Here is a 19,808-nt window from a genome sequence, read left to right as displayed (position 1 = left end):
AGAAAATGAGATGATGATGTAACACAAGTTTATTTGCTATTTGAAATAAACTTTACCTGTAGGAAAAGGAGAATAAATTTATAATTGAATAATTCCAAAAATCATCTAGTCCATTTAATACATCCAAACAGGTAGTTGGGTCAACTTGTTCTTTAAAAATTATAAAATTAGATTTCTTAAGTTAGGTCATTAAAGATCATCTGATCCAAACCCTTCATAAAACAAAAGAAAAGGATGGGGTGTGGGGGTGGGGGGGGAAGGAAGCCTATGAGAATTTAAGTGATTTGCCCAAGGACACCCAGCAGAGCCAAAGAATATTTACACGACCTTGGTAAAATATTCCAGAAAATGTTATCAGATTTCATTTTACAGATGAAAATACCGAGGCAAATGTTTGCTTACAGATCAGTGATTTGATGACTGATGAAAATTTGGGTGCCTTGTCTAATGTTCAGTGGCATCAGTTCTTTCTAAACAACTTAGCATAGGCTTGGTCACTCATTAGACCTCCATTCAGATCTCGGTTTATAGGATGCATTTCTTCCCTTAAGTAGATCTACTTTTGAATAGCAATGTAGGCCTATATAATGCTGAACTGGGTCACAAAATCTCTTGATAACATAACTACAATGTGTTTACCTTCTCTAATATCTGTTAGTTGTTCAATATGGGAAATTCTCTTTGAGTTCAGAACCTATTGATCAGTTATAACTCTTCTAGAAATAAAAGGCCAAAGGAGCTGGAGGCAAGGCAGAAATACTTTTTACCTGATTTATATAACAGTCTACCTCCCATTCCAACTTTAGCTTGTGGGCAAATACATATGAAGAAAATCCTACAGATGACAAATATTTTTTCTGTCTTAACAAATGTATCGAACATGTAATGCTGAAATTAATATGCCATGGTAAAAAGAGAAAGATTCTACCATCTTCACAAATGGTTTGAGAAACACAAACACCACAACACCTTTAATATGTTAGCCAACTCAATAGTTCCATCTAAACATACTGTCCACACCCTCATCAGGGCCTTTAGAGATTCTGAACTGATATAGTCACTTTTCATAGACAAGGATCATGACTGTAACAATAAAACGTTGGGGCTGGAAACCAGGAAAACACAGACAACAAAGTTGGTCGAAATTAGAAGGAAGCAAGAGAAAAAAAAAAAAGTAGAGTAGTATTTTATAATCCAAATTGTACTGTTGAATAGTTAACTATATAAAATTCTCCACCTTCAACTTGAGAAGTGTAAGTGAAGGGGGGCTAGAAGACTGTGCTAAGAGAAATCAATCATAAGTGCTTGAGCTGAAGTAAGCTATAGAGATGAGAACAAGTATGAAATATGGAAAGTCTGTCTTCTGGTCTAAAGACTAGTACTTGGGGAGAATGGCCTAAAGTAACACAGGACACCACAGCAGTGGCTGAAGAACTATGGGAGAATGTCAACTTCAGTTTTTAAATGGTGCTTATTGGCTGTTTCTGGTAAAGCAGTTCAGTAACATATCTGTAAGGAGACTGATAATACGAAAACTCCTTCTCAGAGAAATAAGATTAAGTTGTGTCCAAAGACAGTCTGTTTTTTTCTAAATATTTCTTTTAGAGTTTAAGCACCACAGGATGCTAATGGGTTTTAATCCAAACTTTTTTACAATGAGTTTACATCATAATATACCTGTAATCACACCAAATACTAAAAAAAACACCTGAGCCCAATAAGCAAAGATGCGATACAGAGAAAAAAAAAAACACATAAAGAAATAATATTTATTTCAATATATAATGATTCCCATTACAGGGTAACAAGAGATGTAAATAATAGGAAGATATGAATTAGGTCATTTGTTCAGGGCTCTCTGCTTACAAAATAAGCTCAGTGCTTATAGAGTAGTTAAAATGATTCTGAATGTTAAACAGGGAGAATTTACAAAAAAACTCTGGAATTAATGGACAATTTTTAATTTAATTATTGATTTTTCAAAAAGAACATTTTAAGTGGCCTATTGAAGAATATTAAACTAGGGTCTGGCCGAGTGGCTCAGTTGGTTAAGAGTTAGTTAGCTTAAGAGTGCGAGCTCTGAGCAACAGGGCTGTCGGTTCGATTCCCACATGGGCCAGTGACGCTGCACCCGAGCTGAGCTGCTGCTGAGCTGCCAACAGGTGGCAGAATGGCTCAGCTGGTGAGAGCACGTGCTCCTAACAAGACTGCCTGTTCAATGGTGGGCTATGCCCGCCCGCAACTAAGATTGTAACATAGCACCTTGAGCTTAGGGGCCACGAGCTGCTGATGGGCAACCAGATGACGACTGGCGCTCTCCACAATTAAGACTGAAGGACAACAACTTGGCTGGTCTCCCTCCCCAGTTGCCCAACACTGTTCCCCTCCCCCAATTCCCTAATTTTTTTTTTTTAAAAACAATATTAAACTAGTCCAAAGATTTTATATAATGGACTATTCAAATTTATGCAATTAAAAAAAAGTTAGATAAACTACATAATCCCTAATCTCTAAATACAATGGATATTCAGTATGCTTTTAACTGGAAGTATCTATAAATATTTTTAATTTAAAGTATTTTAAAATTAGAAAAAATGAAGCTTCAAATAACTAACTTTCAAATTAGAAGACACACATATTATGAATATCTACCTGAAAATGCTGTAGTATGCCATCAGTTCTGGCTGTGAATTTTTTAAAAGCAATAAATAAGAAAATTTCTAGATTTCCTTTAAAACTAAGTTCTCCATTATACCTACAATACATTTAGATGAAAAGCCCTAAAATTTCTCAGTTTCACCTCAGGAAACAATACAAGAAAACTAAGCTGTTGCATTAAAATTTTTTAAAACCATAATTAATATATTAACACATTCTGGTGCAGAATAATTCAAAGAGTGGAAACAACAGTTTTTAAGTTCCTTTTTAAAAATATAATATCAAAACCTTGAATTATGGCAAAAGTTAAGCTCTAAAATCTAATAAAGCACAGGGGTTAGTCCAGACTCTGTTCCAAAGGCTTACTTGCACATCCTTATTTAAAACTGAGGGTAAAAATAGTTCCCCCCAAATGAAGGTTCTTAGCCAGCCTGCAAAAACATCTATTTAACTTAAAGAACTAGCAAACCTAGATATCAAGAACACACCTAAGGGATGCCAGAAATGGAATATTATCTCTACTCCTTGCAATGGAGGGCCAGGAAGATGCTACTGCCTTGTTAGATTCAACTAATAAGAATTATGGGTCACTTTTTCTCAGGACTCAGGGACTAATATGCCTGTTTTACTCACTTCTTGTGTTTGACTAGGTCTTTTTTCAAACTCCCTCTGGCTTATAATAAAGCCTGAAATTACAAAGTTTATTTATAGGTTTTAAATTTCAAACTTACTATACTTTCCACGTTGTCTATAAAGAATATATAATTAGGAAAAGAACTAGTATTAAAATTGAAATGTCTCTCCAGAGTGCAAAAGCATGGAATAGGCAATATATTTTTAAAAGTTAAAATATACAAAATAATTCAAAAGGAGAAAAAAAGAAAAAGTTACGCACATGAAGTTATCAAATCTAACAGTATTTATAACTGAAAACTGAAACCCAAGTCAAAAGTTCCATAAGTGAATGATTATGGCTCATCAACTTGATGGACTACTATTCAAGAGTTGTAAATATAGAAACTATGTAGCATTATGGAAAAGATTATGAAAAATACAGTGGAAAATAGAAAACAACTATATTATACTATGTAATTACATGTAAATATGAATGCAAAGAAAGACTGCAAAATAGAAAAATAATTATGTTAAAATAATAGTATTACCTTTGTATTTAAGATATATGTTCATCTGAGCCATTTTTTAAATCTTGTATTTTAAATGTAAAATAGTATGATAAATTCAAATCTTTCTACCTGTTCATTTAATGTAATTCTTCTAAGAAATTCTAATCACAAACACTATACCTAATTCCAGAAGACTATAGAAATAAAACATTTGAAAATATTTCATAATAGATTTCTAACTCGGTCAAACTCAGTGGTTTTGCTATACATTAGAACACACTTAACAGACAGTTCCTCTTTTTCCTATTTAATATTTTCAGAAGAACTCTCAACAAACAGGTTAAGAAAGTGGCTTTGCTATAGAAAAATGGGAGAATGAAGAAAAAATTCAAGTAAGAATTCAGAGGACAAGTTTTTAAGCTTTTATGCTCTACACCCTATTTATTTCAAGTGATGAAATACTTCAATTCTTAATTTTTATAGATGACTCAAAGCAACTCTAAAAAAGGAAAAAGATATAGAAAGAAGGTAGAAGATTAAGATCTACTTAACATATCTCTGTCATAATTCTCAAATAAAAAAGTATGCCTCAGAAATTCTAACTGATGAGGAAGGTCTTAATGAGAATGAATGCTAGTGTTATCATTATATTTAGTATTTATAGAAATGATAATAAATGGCATATACTATACATTTACTTTAGTCAATAATTATTTTTCAACAATGTTCTCAGGTATCTATTTGGGAATGTCTGTTATTGGAAATACTTTAAAAGGCAATACTTGCACATTTTCCCCCCAAATAATTGAAACTAATAAAGTTGATTCATTAAAACACGTCTCATAAATTTTTATGAAATGTATAAGGGAATTCTGGGACTAACCATAGAAAGCAGTTTAAAGTACCCTTACACAATAAAAATGAGTCAAAGCACACATTTCATTAAGAAGCACAAACCTTAGGGCCAGCCAAGTGGCTCAGTTGGTTAAGAGCTCACTCAAGAGTTTGAGCTCTAAGCAACAGCGGTTCGATTCCCAGCCCGAGCTGAGCAGCCGCTGAGCTGCCAACAGGTGGCAGAATGGCTCAGCTTAAAAAAAAAAAACAAAAAAGAAGCACGAACCTTTAAGTGGCATATGATTTACAATTACCATAGTTGTAAAGGAATATTACATATATGAACCTGCTACCTAATGTGAAATTTTAAAAGCCAGGGTAGAAAATACTACAAGAAGAGAAAAATAGAATGCTTTAATAATGTTGTTAGGAAAATGATAGCTTTGTTTTTACAATGTCTAATTAGAGAAACAAAAGAAATCACTCAAAGTGATTTGACATGTTATTCTAATTGAATTTATGTCATTGAATTTATGATATGTCTAACAAAGGACAGTTTAAAAACTTCAGAAATGCCAAATGGGATTGGGGCAAGAGGAAGAAACAGTTTTACCTAGGAAATGAAATAGTATGCCCTATTAAAAACAAAGTACTTTTAAATACATTTAATAAATGCAACAAAACCAGAACAAACAGCCAAACTTTAAAAAAAAGTTATTTTGTACAAAGCATGCAAACATAAATCTTTACTGTGTTTTCTAAGTGTTAAAAATAAATGAATGAGTATTAACACAAAAATATTTGAAATTAAAAATATCTTACTAAATCGGCCCCTGCTTGAAGTAAAACATCTGCAACGTCAGTATGTCCATTTTCACAAGCATAAGTTAAGGCTGTATCTCCTGTTGCTGTTGTAGCATGAACATTAGCACCTAGCAAACAAAAAAATCATACTTTTGTGAATTTTAAAATTAGATATTTCAGTTTTGCAATTTGGTGAAACTGATAAACCCAAAGTATAAAAATATCACTATGTATTTTAAATATCTTAATTTTCCTTTAAATATGCTTTGTAAAAATGCTTCTAGCCACACAGAAATGAACTATACAAAATGATTGTAAAACAGTAAAATTTGCCTACATATCCTCTAAGATATACTCTAAGAAATACAAGAGCTGCAAAAAACAAAAAATATCAAACAGTTTTCAGAAATCATATTGGCGGTAGTGTGGGACTGTGTTTCTGAGACAGTTCTATGGATGTTGTGGTAAAAATCAAACGATTAATCCTTTGGTGAGAAGCAAAATTTTTGGCATAGTTTAGAGAAAACACAGATGAAACTGTTTAAGTAAAAATAAAAACCCTATGGTTATGAAATGGAACTACTGACATAAACTCATGATGTATTTTACCTATAAGAAAAACAAATATTTCCTAACTCTGACCAACTAAAAATGCCTAGAGACAAAGATAATGATACATCAAGCCTAAATAGCATCTCTAACTAAGATTGTGGTCTCTAATTACCATTTCCCACTAAATGGAATGAGGCTTTCTTAGAAAAATGATTGGTTCCAAGACGGGCAGAATCTGTATAAGGTGATCCATATCATAAAGCAAGGAAACCATCAAAAACTATAATGAGATCACATCAAAGGATTTAGGAGCTAACCTTATTGACCACAGAGAGTCAAACTGCTCCATCTTTTGACAATTTTTGCATCCAGAAAAAAAAAAAGGGGGATGGTGATGCAGTAAAACCATCATATGTTTAAATCTAAAAGTTCAAATTAAGGTTCAAATAAAAAATGACAAAAAAACCACTTGATTCGTCACCACCGAAGGATGCCTACGGGACAATCTCATTATTTTGGAAACTGGTAAATAAAGGGTGATTTATACCTAAGAGTATAAGAGTATTTATACCTAAGAGTAACCAATAGGGCCGGCTGAGTGGCTCAGTTGGTTAAGAGCTTGCTCAAGAGTTTGAGCTCTGAGCAACAGCGGTTCGAGTCAGCCCGAGCTGAGCAGCCGCTGAGCTGCCAACAGGTGGCAGGATGGCTCAGCTAAAAAAAAAAAAAAAAAAAGATCTAATAGTTCATGAAGGGAAGTTTCTCTGTCTCTCTTTTGAACCTGAAAAGGCTGGTTGTCAAAATTTCTCTTTATAGACATATTCCAGATAATAAACAAGCAAGCAATAATAGAATTTAGAACATAACCACTTTGTAACCCCTAATGAATTAATGGATCTAAGCTACATTCATCAATGTCTAATAATATAATAATATTACAAAAAAAAAGGCAATCAGATATTTACTATCTCCTGAAGAAAGTACAGAAATATTACCTATAAAGTAGTCTAGTACACACACATACACACACACCCCACATACCTGAATTCAATCACAACTCTAGATCTAACTAAGACTTTCTGGGAAATCAAAGGGACAGAAAAACAAGTGAAATGAAATCATGGAGATTCAGTTAGCAAAATCCATACTCTGGAAAGCCTAAAAAATAAACATTCCATTTCTTCAACCAAAACTTGTTAGGAATAAGAAAAGAAAGATGGAAGGGGAGCACAGAGATTTAATAGACATATTGAGTAATAGTTATTATATGAGTCTTACTTGAATCCTGATTCAAAAAAGTCATTAAACATATACATACACATATAAGACTATCTGGAAAATATGAGCTGCTTTGATTTTAATGATACTAAAGAATGTAGAAATACATATTGAAATACTGACAATTTATAAAAATAAAATTTTAAAATAATTTACTTTCAAATTTAAAAAATTAAATTTTAAATTAAAAAATGTTTTTGTAACTATTTATGGTGACGGATGTTAACTAGACTTATTGTCATCATTTCAAAATATATACAAATATAGAATCACGATGTACACCTGAAACTAATACGTTATATGTCAATTATATCAGTAAAATTTTTTTAAGTTTAATTATTAAAAAAAAATAATTTTGTAAAAATAATGGGGGACTGAAGGGTGTATAGACAAAATGAGATTGGTCATAAATTAAAAATTGTTAAAGCTGGGTGATGGGTTTGTTATACTGTTCTCTATGTTTGAAAAAATGCCATAACAAAAAGGTTTTTCATGTAAAAAAATTGCCTAGGCAATGTATAAAAAGACCTATTGGATTTTTCTTTAGTGCTACAGTATAAGAATTTTATGTAAATAAATCACACACCAATCTGGAAAAAAGATTTTTTAGGTAGTGATCATATAAAAAAGTGACTCTCAAACCCCTGAATAGTTCTGAAAACTACATGTTTCAAATTAGCGAAAGTAGCTCAATAAGAGAATCAATGGTGATGCACTTGAAAAGACAATGTCAGGAGTTCTAAATTTGAATACTGGCTTTTTCACTTACTAACTTGGTTTCGTTCGGGAAATTACGTAACATGATTGTGTATCAGTTTCTTACTATACAGGGACCAGTGGTAATTAATAGAAATAAGAGAGCTGAGCAGAATGTCTGGTGTTCAATAATTTCTTAGTAAACATTTATTCCTTCTTTTAAAAGCCTTGTGCAATAATAGCACGGGTATGCTTACAAGAGAGGTGTAAGGAGAATGTAGAAAGGTAAACCACTGGTAGAAACAGACTTTTTTTTTTTTTTTAATTGAGGTATAACTGACATGAGAAAGACTCTTGAATGGGACAGTTACTGAAAATGATGAAGGAAAAATGACTGAACAATGCATACACTAACTACAGTGATTAATACTATTTGAGTTAGGGAAGCGGTCAATTTGTATGGTTGGTTCAAAATCTAAACAATCATCTGAACCATTAACAATCTGGATTAAAAAATTATTTCAATAATAATTCAAAGGAAAAATTCAGGCTGGGCTATATTCAAATTAATACTAAGAGTGAAAGCCCAAAAAGGATGAATAAAATTTTGCTAAATATTTTATTTTCCTTTATATAATAATTTTTTTATATATCAAGTTTTAAACAATATATCAGAAGTGGATAAATAGAAAAATTTTATATTATTTCTAAAGAATATATAAAGGTTTATATCTACCTGGATCAATTCTTTCTGATATAGTCTTACTTTGCTTTATAAAACTAAAATATTCTATGGAAAAATACTTATTGTTACTATTGTTTAACAACATATAAATCACAAATTATTTTAAAACTAAGTACTTCTGCCAAAAAATAAAACTCCCACTTGGGGGGGAGTGTAGACCCAGAAATGTCAAGATATGAACATGCTTAAAGGTACCAAATTATCTCTATGATGTTATCCCTACATCTTCTTAATAACAGCAAACTAGGAAAAACCAACTTCCCCCTTCCAGAAGCCACAAACCATTCAGTGGAGAAAGAAGGTCAATGAGAAGCCTTATGGTCACTAAGCAAACATTAATAATAAGAAAGTTTTTTTAAAAATGACATTTTTGGAGATTTAGGAGGCTAAGAAGTGCAGTTAAATTATGGAGCTGTCTTTCAACTTTTGCTGAAATGAAACAGTTAAGGTTAATTGTTAAAGTTATGAAAGCGATATAGAAATAAAAGCCTTTTTCTGAAAGGTGTCTTAAAGCCACATACCAGCAGCCAGTAAATATTTAACCAACTCCAGGTGTCCCTCCTGGGAAGCCTCCATCAGAGGCGTGGAGCAGCCAAGTTCTATATCAGCCCCGGCCTTAATCAGGAAGTCTGCAACTTCAGAAAATCCTCCACAGCAAGCCAAGGTCAGAGCAGTTTCTTGGGTTTCTTCTGTCTGGGCATTTATGTTTGCTCCTGGGGAAAGCATAAAAATAGATAAAACTAGTTGCAAAAGACTTATGATAAAGATATTAATGGTTCTCAATTGTGATAATCTCTATCTTCTCTGCTTCTCGGCTTCCTTCCAAAGTGTTGATAATTTATCATCAATGCAAAAAAAATTATTTTAGTTGTAGTCAACTTCATGGATACTGGCACAAAAACATTCAAAAGAAATTTAGGTTTTTTATTAAAGAAGTAAAAATACTTTACCTTGTGCTAAAAGTAGTGCCACCATCTCCTCGTGTCCTTCTCGAGCAGCTTCCATCAAGGGAGTGTATCCTTCATCATTAACTTCTTCAAGATTTGCTCCCCTTTCAATAAGTAGAGCTGCCAATTCAACGTGTCCTCCACAGGCAGCTAGTGTTAACGGAGACTCGAATGAATCCGCAGGCATGTTTACTTGAGCACCACTATCCAAAAGCAAACGTGCTACCTCTACATGTCCATCCTGCAGATTTTCAGAAGTAAAGCAAGAGATTGAGGAAAGACAGAAAGGAAGAAAAAAAGATGCAGCTTAGATGAGTATATATTTTCATGCCCATCTGAGCAATTTGATTGTCTTATCAAAAGTCCATTAAAATTATTTTACCTTACTTTTGAGCAAGCCCACAATTTTCCAAAAGAATCAGACTTGTGACAAACAGTTACAATTCCAAATAATTTTGATTTTCCACCTTCTCTGAAGTTCAAAGAAACTTAAATCGACAGTCAACAGTACCTCAAAACAATGTATATATTACTGCCAGGTCAAATATAGCTATACCCTCAAACTTAGGTGTCATGTTTCAGTATAGAAACTATATTACATCTAGTTAAGAAACAAAGACTTGGCAAAAAATAACAACAAATTCTGTGAAGTCATTACTACTTGGGATTATGTCACCAAGGTAAACCCCGGTGGACTGATACACTATATTTTTCCTCACCACTAGCTTGTTGCAATGAGGCAAAGAACTGTACAACGATGTAAAAATAAAGATCTTATCCACATGTAAATAATTTTACCATGGGCCTATTTGCATAGATAGTAAGGCAATTAACTAAAACATTCTCATGGAGGGTATCCATTCTATTTCTTCATCACCTTAAATACCCTTTGTTAGTTTCGAATTCTTTAACTTAAAATTTTATGTAGGCCTTAACTCTTGTTGTGGCATATAAAGTCAGATGCTGTGTTGTTTTATATTTCAAAAATGACCGAAATATTGCTAACAGAAAGTAAAGATTGAGTACAAAAATACAATTTTATAAGGTTGGGCAATTTTTTCATTAAAGAATTTAGAAAATGTTAATTAAGTGTTAGATTTCGGTATCCATCAAGAGTTTCACTATTCTTAACTAAATGACTAGCCTAACTTTAATCACTTTTCACACAATGCCAAAAACAAATGACTTCGCATTAAATTTTTAGTTTTACTAATTCTTCAAGTGTATGTAAAATAAAATATATTTAAACCAAATTACTGTATTGAGTTATTTGGTGTTTGAATACATTTCTAATTGAAAAGAAAATAAGGATTTACAAGTGTTCACAGATCAGGGAACTACTGTTGTGCCTAGCTCCTGCAGGCTCTGAATGTATTGTTTTGTTTGAATTTACTTATCAACATATCTTGAGTACATACATTAAGAGAGAAATTGTACTAAGCATTTTTTGATATTAATGAAAATGTTACTTTTGCCAAAGGAAAAAAGAATAAGAAAAATTTTTTTTAAAGAATTTATTGGGGAATTGGGGGAGGGGAACAGCATTGGGGAATTGGGGAACAGACAAATTGCTGTCCTTTTGTTCTTCAATCTAGTTGTGGAGGACGTCGCTTCACTGGCCCATGTTGATATTATCATTGCGCTCTTCCAGGGTGAGGCAGTCGATCGCCAGCCACTGGATGGCCGCTCACAGCAGCTTTCAAAAGCTCACGCCTGCTGCCGGCCTGCCCCACTTCAGCCTACGCCATTGCCCACGACTCCGGGCAGCCCAGCCCCAGGTTGAGCTGTTGTTCACCATCTTAGCTATAGAGGGCGCTAAGCGTCACTGGCCCTCATATGTGGGATCCCAACTGGGGCCCTACTGCTCAGAGCTAGCCTCCCAAGCCAACTCCTAACCAATGTGCCACTCGGCCAGCCCAAGAAATTTTTTAAAAATTCAATCTTAAAGGTCTAATATCATTATAAGAATTTTTTTTTTAATTCTAAGAGTTTACTCTTAGCCATAGAACAGTAGCTGGTATTAGACTGACTCTCCTATCATAAATAACTACAAAAATTAGGAAAAATAGATAAAGCAACAGGAGGCACTGGGCAGCAACCAAGATAAGGCTTGGTTATGATCATTGAAAGAAAGGACCACGAGATGAACCATACATTCACTCCAGCTTTCTCTTTTTTGGCATCTTTCAAACCTTGGCCCAAGGAAATGTAACCTAAACAAAGAGTGAACATCTCTTTGGGCAAGGAAACAAAGGTCAGAATACAAGACAGCTAAAATACTTCGGACTTGGGGAGTGTGGGTAGGATACCTGAGAAAAAGAAAACACAGGAGTCCCAAAAATTTATATAAAATTATCCTCAGATACTTGGGCAACTCCTGAGTTGGATACACCAAGGATGAGACTCCAGGATGCCTAGCAGAGAATGGCTCTTGAAAGGTTGGAGACTTTGGGAATTCAGACCCAGCCAAAACAAAAAGACCTTGGTGAATATCCCAGGCTTTAAGCTGAGATGATAGAAGGCCATACCAGTGGAGTAAGGACCTAAAGTCCTTACTCTAGGACCAAAGAGTAAGGACCTAGGAGTAAGAGTAAAGCTGAAATTAAGCTTCAATAGGATCAGACTGAGCCACTACAATTTAAGTTACTGCTAGAACAAAACTTCACAGTCTTAAAAGGACAGGATAATTCAGAGCATCAAAAAAGGATCATCCTGGGCTGGCCGAGTGGCACACTGGTTAATAGCTGGCTTAGGACGCCAGCTCTGAGCAGCAGGGCCCCGGTTCGGATCCCACATGAGGGCCAGTGACACTCATGGTGTCACTGAGATGGTGAACAACAGCTCGACCTGGAGCTGGGCTGCCGTGAGTCGCCGGTGATGGCGTGGCTGCAGCCCCTGCTACAGTGGGCTGCCATAAGCTACCGTGTGTGGACAGCAGCCAGCATGAGCGGTCAAGAGCCGCCATGAGCAGCCGTCCAGAGGCCGGCGACCCATCTGCCTCACCCAGGAACAGCGCAGTGATAACACCAACATGGGCCAGTGAAGCAACGTCCTCCACAACTAGACTGAAGAACAAAAGGACAGCAACTTGTCTGTTTCCCTTCCCTGATTCCCCAACGCTGTTCCCCTCCCTCAATTCCCCAATAAAACCGTTAAAAAAATAATAAAAGGGATCATCCACAGCATATGGCTTAAAATAAAAAATTAATAGACATATTAAGAAACAGGAAAAAAGTGACTTGATTGTCAAGATTTAAAATAATCAATAGGGCCGGCCGAGTGGCGCGATGGTTAAGAACTCGCTTGGGATGCCAGAGGGCCCCGGTTCGGATCCCACATATGAGGCCAGTGACACTGCCCTCCACAGCTAAGATGCTGAACAACAGCTCAACCTGGAGCTGGGCTGCCATGAGTCGCCGGCGACGGCGTAGGCTGCAGTCCCTGTGGCAGTGGGTTGCCATGGGCTACCGTGTGTAGCCAGCAGCCAGCGTGAGCGGCCAGCAGCCGCAGTGAGCGGCCGTCCAGAAGCCGGCGACTGATCTCCCTCGCCCGGGAAGAGCGCAATGATGGTGCCAACTTGGGCCAGTGAAGCAACGTCCTCCACAACTAGACTGAAGAACAAGACGACAGCAACTTGTCTGTTCCCCTTCCCCAATTCCCCAGCACTGTTCCCATTCCCCCAATTCCCCCAATAAAAAAAAAAAAATCTTAAAATAATCAATAAAAGTAGACTCAGAACTGAATCAAATATAGGAGTTTGCATAAAAGAACTTCAAAATAACTATTAATGACATATTAATGTAGATGAAAAAAATGGAGAAAATGGATGGAAAAATAAATTTCAACACAGAATCAGAATACAAATACACGATACCAATATTTATATTTAAATGTAAGTGTTCTAAACAAACCAATTAAAAAACACAGATTGGTAGGATAGGTTATAAAACATGACCCAAATACATGCTGTCTACAAGAAATTCACTTTAGTATAACACTACAGGAATATCGAGCATAACAAAGTTTGAAAGAAAAGAATAAAAACATTTATTGGTCAAACATTAGTCAAAGGAAAGCAGGAGTAGCTATATTAATATCAGACAAAGGAGACCTCAGAACAAAAAAATTACTAGATAGAGGCAGACTTTACATAATGATAGAAGGGTCAATTCATGAAGACATAGCAATTCTAAAAATGTGTATATACCAAACCACAGAGACCCAAAATGTAAAAAAAGTTAAAAAAAAAAGTGAAACTAAAAGAAATATACAAATCCACAAATACAGTTGGAGATTTCAACAGCCCTCTCTCAACAACTGTTATAACAACTAGACAGAAAATCAGAAAGGATATAGAAGAACTCTGCCATCAATCAACAGGATCTAATCGACACTTATAGAACACTCCACCCACCAACAGCAGCATATACATTCTTTTCAAATGCCCACAGAATACATGTCCACATCCTGGCTAAGAAACAAACGTCAAAAATTTTAAAGAACTGAAATAATACAGTGTGTTCTCTGATCACAATGGAATCAAACTGTAAAGCATTAACAGAAAGGTAACAAGAAAATCTTCAAATGTTCAAACATTTGGAAACTAAACAACGCACATCAAAACAATCCATGGGCCAAAGAGGAAGTCACAAATGAAATTTAAAAAATACATTGAGCTGAATGAAAATGAAATACACACATCAAAATTTGTAGGACAATGTTAAAGCAGTACTGAGAGGGAAATTTATGGCACTAAACGCATACAATTAGAAAAGAGGAAATGTCTCACATCAATAATATAAGATCACATCTCAAGAGCCTAGAAAAGGAGCAAAACAAACCCAAAACAAGCAAAAAGAAAAAAATAATAAAGAACTGAGTAAAATTAAATGAAATAGAGAATAGAAAAATACAGAGAATTTTGAAAACCACAAGTTGATTCTTTGAAAACATCATCAAAATTGACAAACCTCTTGTGAGGCATACCAAGAAAAAAAGACAGAAGACTTAAATTACTAAAATCAACACTTAAAAAATGGACGACATTAATACTGACCATACAGAAATAAAAAAGGATTATGAGTGAACACTGTGGATAATTGTATGCCAACAATTTAGATACCTAGATGAAACGAACAAATTCCTAGAGACATAAACTACCAAAACTGATGCAAGAAAAAAACAAAATCTGAATAGATGTATAAAATATTGAATTAGTAAACAAAAAATGTTACTACTCAGCAATCTTACACCTAGATATACTCATATACCCAAAAGAAATGATTGCTTATCTCCACTAAAAGTCATATAAAAGAATGTCCACAGCAGCTTTATTGGTAACTGCTGAAGTCTATAAACAACACAAAATGTCCATCATAGCAGACTGGATAAATAAATACAATAGTCCCCCTTATCTGTAGCTTTGGTTTCCATGGTTTCAGTTACCCATAGTCAACCACAGTCTGAAAATATTAAATGGAAAATTCCAGAAATAAACAATTCATAAGTTTTAAATTGCACATCATATGGAGTACCTGACTTGATCTGTTCCCATAGGCATTGTATCATCTCACATCATCACAAGAAAAAGGGTGAAAACAGTACAATAAGATATATTGAGAGAAACCACATTCTCATAACTTTATTATTATTTTACAACAATTCTATTTTATTATTAGATATTGTGATTAATCTCTTACTGTGCCTAATTTATAAATTATACCTTATTATAGGTACGTATATATATTTAAAAAATAGTAAGTACTATATAAGGTTTGGCAGTTTGAGGCATCTACCTGGGGGTCTTAAAACATATGCCCCATGGATAAGGGAAGACTAATACAGTGGCATATTTATACAATGAAATATTATACACAAAAATGAAAAAGAGCAAACTATAAAATGGAACAACATGCACAATTTTCACATAAATAATGTTGAGTGAAAAAGATCATACACAAAAGAATATTTATTGTATTATCCTACTTATAGAAAGCAAAAACAAGAAAAATAATTTACAACGACAGAAGATAGAATTTTGTTTACCCTTTAAGGAACATAGTGACTGGGAGGGGGTGTAGGTGAGCCTTCTGGAGTGTTATATCTGGATCTGGTTGTTACATGGATGTATACATAAATGTAAAACTTCAGGCCATCTACTTAAGATTTGGCAGTTTATTGTATGTAAGTTATATCCAATTTAAAAGTATTATATGTTTCCATGTTTTCTAGGAGTTTAACACAATAGGTTTTTAAAAACAAGTTCCTGATTTATTCTGCAAACGGTTATTTAGCAGAATCATTAAAACAACATATTAAGTCTTCCAATTGCTAATTTGTTTGTACAGCTTATTAGCTCAGACTTCCTATATATATAAGGCACTCTACTGATTGCCTTGAATTATTGATATACCTGAACAACGATACAAGGATACTTGTTCAGAAATACAGCAATACAGATATGGCTTGAGAATTTTTTATATTAAGAAAAATAAAATTTTTAAGGAGTTGTGCAAAGATGGCTATAAATTCTTTGTCATACCCTCTTATTCATAAATAAATCTTATCCCCCCACAACCCCCCAGCACATCTGGGCTACCTTGTGGCTGCTTTAAGCTATAAAATATGGTAGAAATGATTCTGTGCCAGTTCCTACTCTTTCTGGGAATGCTAATCCTTGGTATCCAGCTACTATTAAAGAAGCCTATAGAGAGATTACTTATGGCAAGAGAGGTGTTCAGGACTTCCAATCATAACCACCAAGGTGCCAGACATGTGAGTTAAACTATGTTGGAAATTCTACCCAGCCACTATGACAGCACCTGCATGAGAAACTCTCCCATTGAAAGAGAGCAACAGAATAACCATCCAATCAATCCACAGAATCATGAAAAATTATAACTGGCTTTGTATTAAGCCACTATATTTTGAGTGATTTGTTACACAGTAGTAAACAACAAAATAGGAATTTACATAGATAATGATATACCTACTTAACCACAACTCAAAAACATTTGGACTTCCAGGTAATTTTGTCATTAAACCTGTCTTAAAAACTCTCAATTGCTCTGAATTTCTTTGTATTTGATGTTCTCTTTGTAAACACACATATATGCATGATATCTATGTGCTTACAGAAGAAGCAGAAGAAAAATGATTCCTGGATTAATCTGTGACTAAATATGTTAAAAAAATTTTTTTGAATCCAGCATTGTTTTTATCAACAAACGCTTACATTTGCTAAGTAATATCCACTGAAATATTTTTATTTTGAAAATTTGTGCTGTCAACAGAAAATTTATGTTAAGTATATTTTTGTAACTGTTAGTTTATGAATTGTTTATTTCTGGAATTTTCATTTAATATTTTCAGAACACGGAGAGGAGGAAACAGTTCTTATCTCATTATATGAGACCAGCATTATCCTGATACCAAAGCCAGACAATGACACATGACAAGAAAACTACAGACCAATACCCTTTATAAATATTGATGTAAAAATCCTCAACAAAATACTAGCAAACTGAATTCACCAGCATATTAAAAGGATTATACACCATCACCAAGTGGGATTTATTCCTGGAATTAAAGGATAAGCATCAACAAATTGATAAATATAATACACCACATTAACAGAATAAGCAAGAAAAACCATATGATCAACTCCATTGACACACACAAAAAATGCAGGTGACAAAATTTAAAACCCTTTCATGATAAAAACACTCAACAAATTAGGACTACAGGAAACTACCTCAACATAAAAAAAGCAATACATGAAAAACCCACAGTGAACATCTACTCAGTGATGACAAAGCTTTTCCTCTCAGGTCAGGAACAAGGCAAGGATGCCCGCTTTCACCACCTCTATTTAACATAGCACTGTGAGTTCTAGCCATTAGCCAGAGAAAGAAAAAAGGGCATCCAAATTGGAAAGAACTATAATTATCTGTTAGCAGATGATATGCTCTTATATGTAGAAAACCCTAAAAACTACATACAAAAAATTGTTAGAACCAATCAATGAATTTAGCAAAGTACCAGGATACAAAGTAAACACATAAAAATTAGTTGCATTTCAAATACACTTACAATGAAGAATCTGAAAGGATATTACAAAAACAATTCCACTTACAAGCGCATCAAAGAGAATAAAACACTTAGGAATTAACTTAACCAAGGAAGTAAAATACTTGTACAATGGAAACTACAAAACATTGCAGAAATAAATTAGACATAAATAAATGAAAATACAGTCCATGTTCATGGATAGAAAAACTTAATATAGTTAAGATGTAAATATTACCCAAAGTGATCTACAGATTCAATGCAATCCCAATCAAAAGCCCAATGGTGTTTTTTGCAGAACAGAAAAGGCCACCCTAAAATTCATATGGAATCTAAAGGGACCCTGAATAGTTACAACAATCTGGAAAAAGAGTAGAGCTGGAGGACTTACACTTCTTGATTTCAAAACTTATACAAACCTATAGTCAACATTGTGGTACTAACACAGATAGACATACAGACAAATGGAATGGAGAGCCCAGAAATGAACGCTTGCACATATGGTCAAATGACTTTTGACAAGGGTGTCAAGACCATTCACTTGGGAAAAGAAGTCTTTTTAACAAATGATGCTGGGAAAACTGGATATCCGTATGCAAAAGAATGAAGATGACCCTTACCTAACACCATATACAAAAATTAACTCAAAATGGATCAAAGACCTAAAACTATCAAACTCTTAGAAAAACACATGAGACAAAAGCTTCGCGACACTGCATTTGGCAATTCTTTTTTGGATATGATGTCAAAGGCACAGACAACAAAAGAAAAAATAGACAAATTGGACTTAATCAAAACTAAACTCTTTTGTGCATGAAAGGATACTACCAGAGTAAAAAGGCAACCCACAGAATAGGAGAAAATATTTACATATTATATATCAAATAAGTGATTAGTATCCAAAATATATACAGAACTTCTAAAAGTCAACAACAAAAAACAAACAACCTGACTCAAGAATGGGCAAAAGATTTGAATAGACATGTCTCCAAAGATATGCAAATGGCTGGTAAGTATATAAAATGATGCTCAACAGAACTAATCATTAGGGAAATGAAAATCAAAACTACCAGATATCACCTCACAACCATTAAGATGGCTACTATATAAAAAACAAAACAGAAATAACAAGTGCTGATGAGGATGTGGAGAAATTAGAATGCTTATGCATTGTTGGTGGAATGTAAAATGGTACAACCACTGTGGAAAACAATATGGTGGTGGTTCCTCAAAAAATTAAAAATAGAATTACCATATGATCACGTAATCCCGGCTCTGGATATATACCCCAAAGAACTGAAAGCATGGACTGGAACAGATACTTGTACAACTATGTTCATAGCAGCATTATTCTGACTAGCTAAATCATGGAAACAACCCAAATGTCCATCAATAAATAAATGGATAAGCAAAATGTTGTATATACATACAATGAAATATCATGCAGCCTTAAAAAAAGGAAGAAATTCTGATACATGCTTCAACATGGATGAACCTTGAGGACATTATGCTAAGTAAAATAAGCCAGTCACAAAAAGACAAATACTATATGAAATACTTATAGTAGTCAAAATCATGGTTAGAAAGTAGAATGATGATTATTAGGGGCTGGGAGGAGCAAGGAATGAGAAGTTGTTATTTAATGGGTACAATTTCAGTTTTACAAAATGAAAAGAGTAATGGAGATGGATGGTAGTGACGGTTGCAAACATTATGAATGTATTTGATACCACTGAGCTGTACACTTAAAAATGGTTAAGATGGCAAATTTTATGTGTATTTTATCACAATAAAAAAAAAAGTATATTAGTGTGACATTATCTACTTCCCCTTCACTCTCTAATATTGTACAAAATTTTTTAAATCTATTAATCTCATAAAAAATATTTTTCCAGGGCCAGCTGAGTGGCGCATTGGTTAAAAGTTGGCTTGGGACACCAGCTCTGAGCAGGAGGGCCCCGGTTTGAATCCCACATTAGGGCCAGTGACACTGTGCCCTCTACAGCTAAGATGGTGAACGACAGCTCAACCTGGAGCTGGGCTGCCGTGGATCACCGGCGACAGAATAGGCTGCAGTGGGCTGCCAGAGGTGGCCGTCCAATGACC

General features: G+C 34.3%; 1 protein-coding gene across 4 annotated transcripts in view; it reads right to left on the bottom strand.

The window, feature by feature from the left end:
- The window catches only part of ANKHD1 (ankyrin repeat and KH domain containing 1), a 104,628-nt gene that overhangs the window by 51,367 nt on the left and 33,453 nt on the right, over positions 1-19,808 (bottom strand). For 3 of the 4 annotated variants that reach the window (XM_019662394.1, XM_019662386.1, XM_019662401.1), the window contains exons 8-10: positions 9,639-9,876; positions 9,210-9,401; positions 5,439-5,548 (exon numbers count right to left, since the gene is read on the bottom strand). In XM_019662394.1, the coding sequence (XP_019517939.1) occupies positions 5,439-5,548; positions 9,210-9,401; positions 9,639-9,876 (540 nt within the window). The remainder of the gene's footprint in view (positions 1-5,438; positions 5,549-9,209; positions 9,402-9,638; positions 9,877-19,808) is intronic. The other variant, XM_019662407.1, reaches the window with a different exon arrangement.

This window comes from Hipposideros armiger, unplaced genomic scaffold (genome assembly GCF_001890085.2).
Source record: "Hipposideros armiger isolate ML-2016 unplaced genomic scaffold, ASM189008v1 scaffold_11, whole genome shotgun sequence".
NCBI classification, from domain to species: Eukaryota; Metazoa; Chordata; class Mammalia; order Chiroptera; family Hipposideridae; genus Hipposideros; species Hipposideros armiger.
Note: the sequence above shows the minus strand (reverse complement) of the source record. Positions and strands in the feature narration are given on the sequence as shown.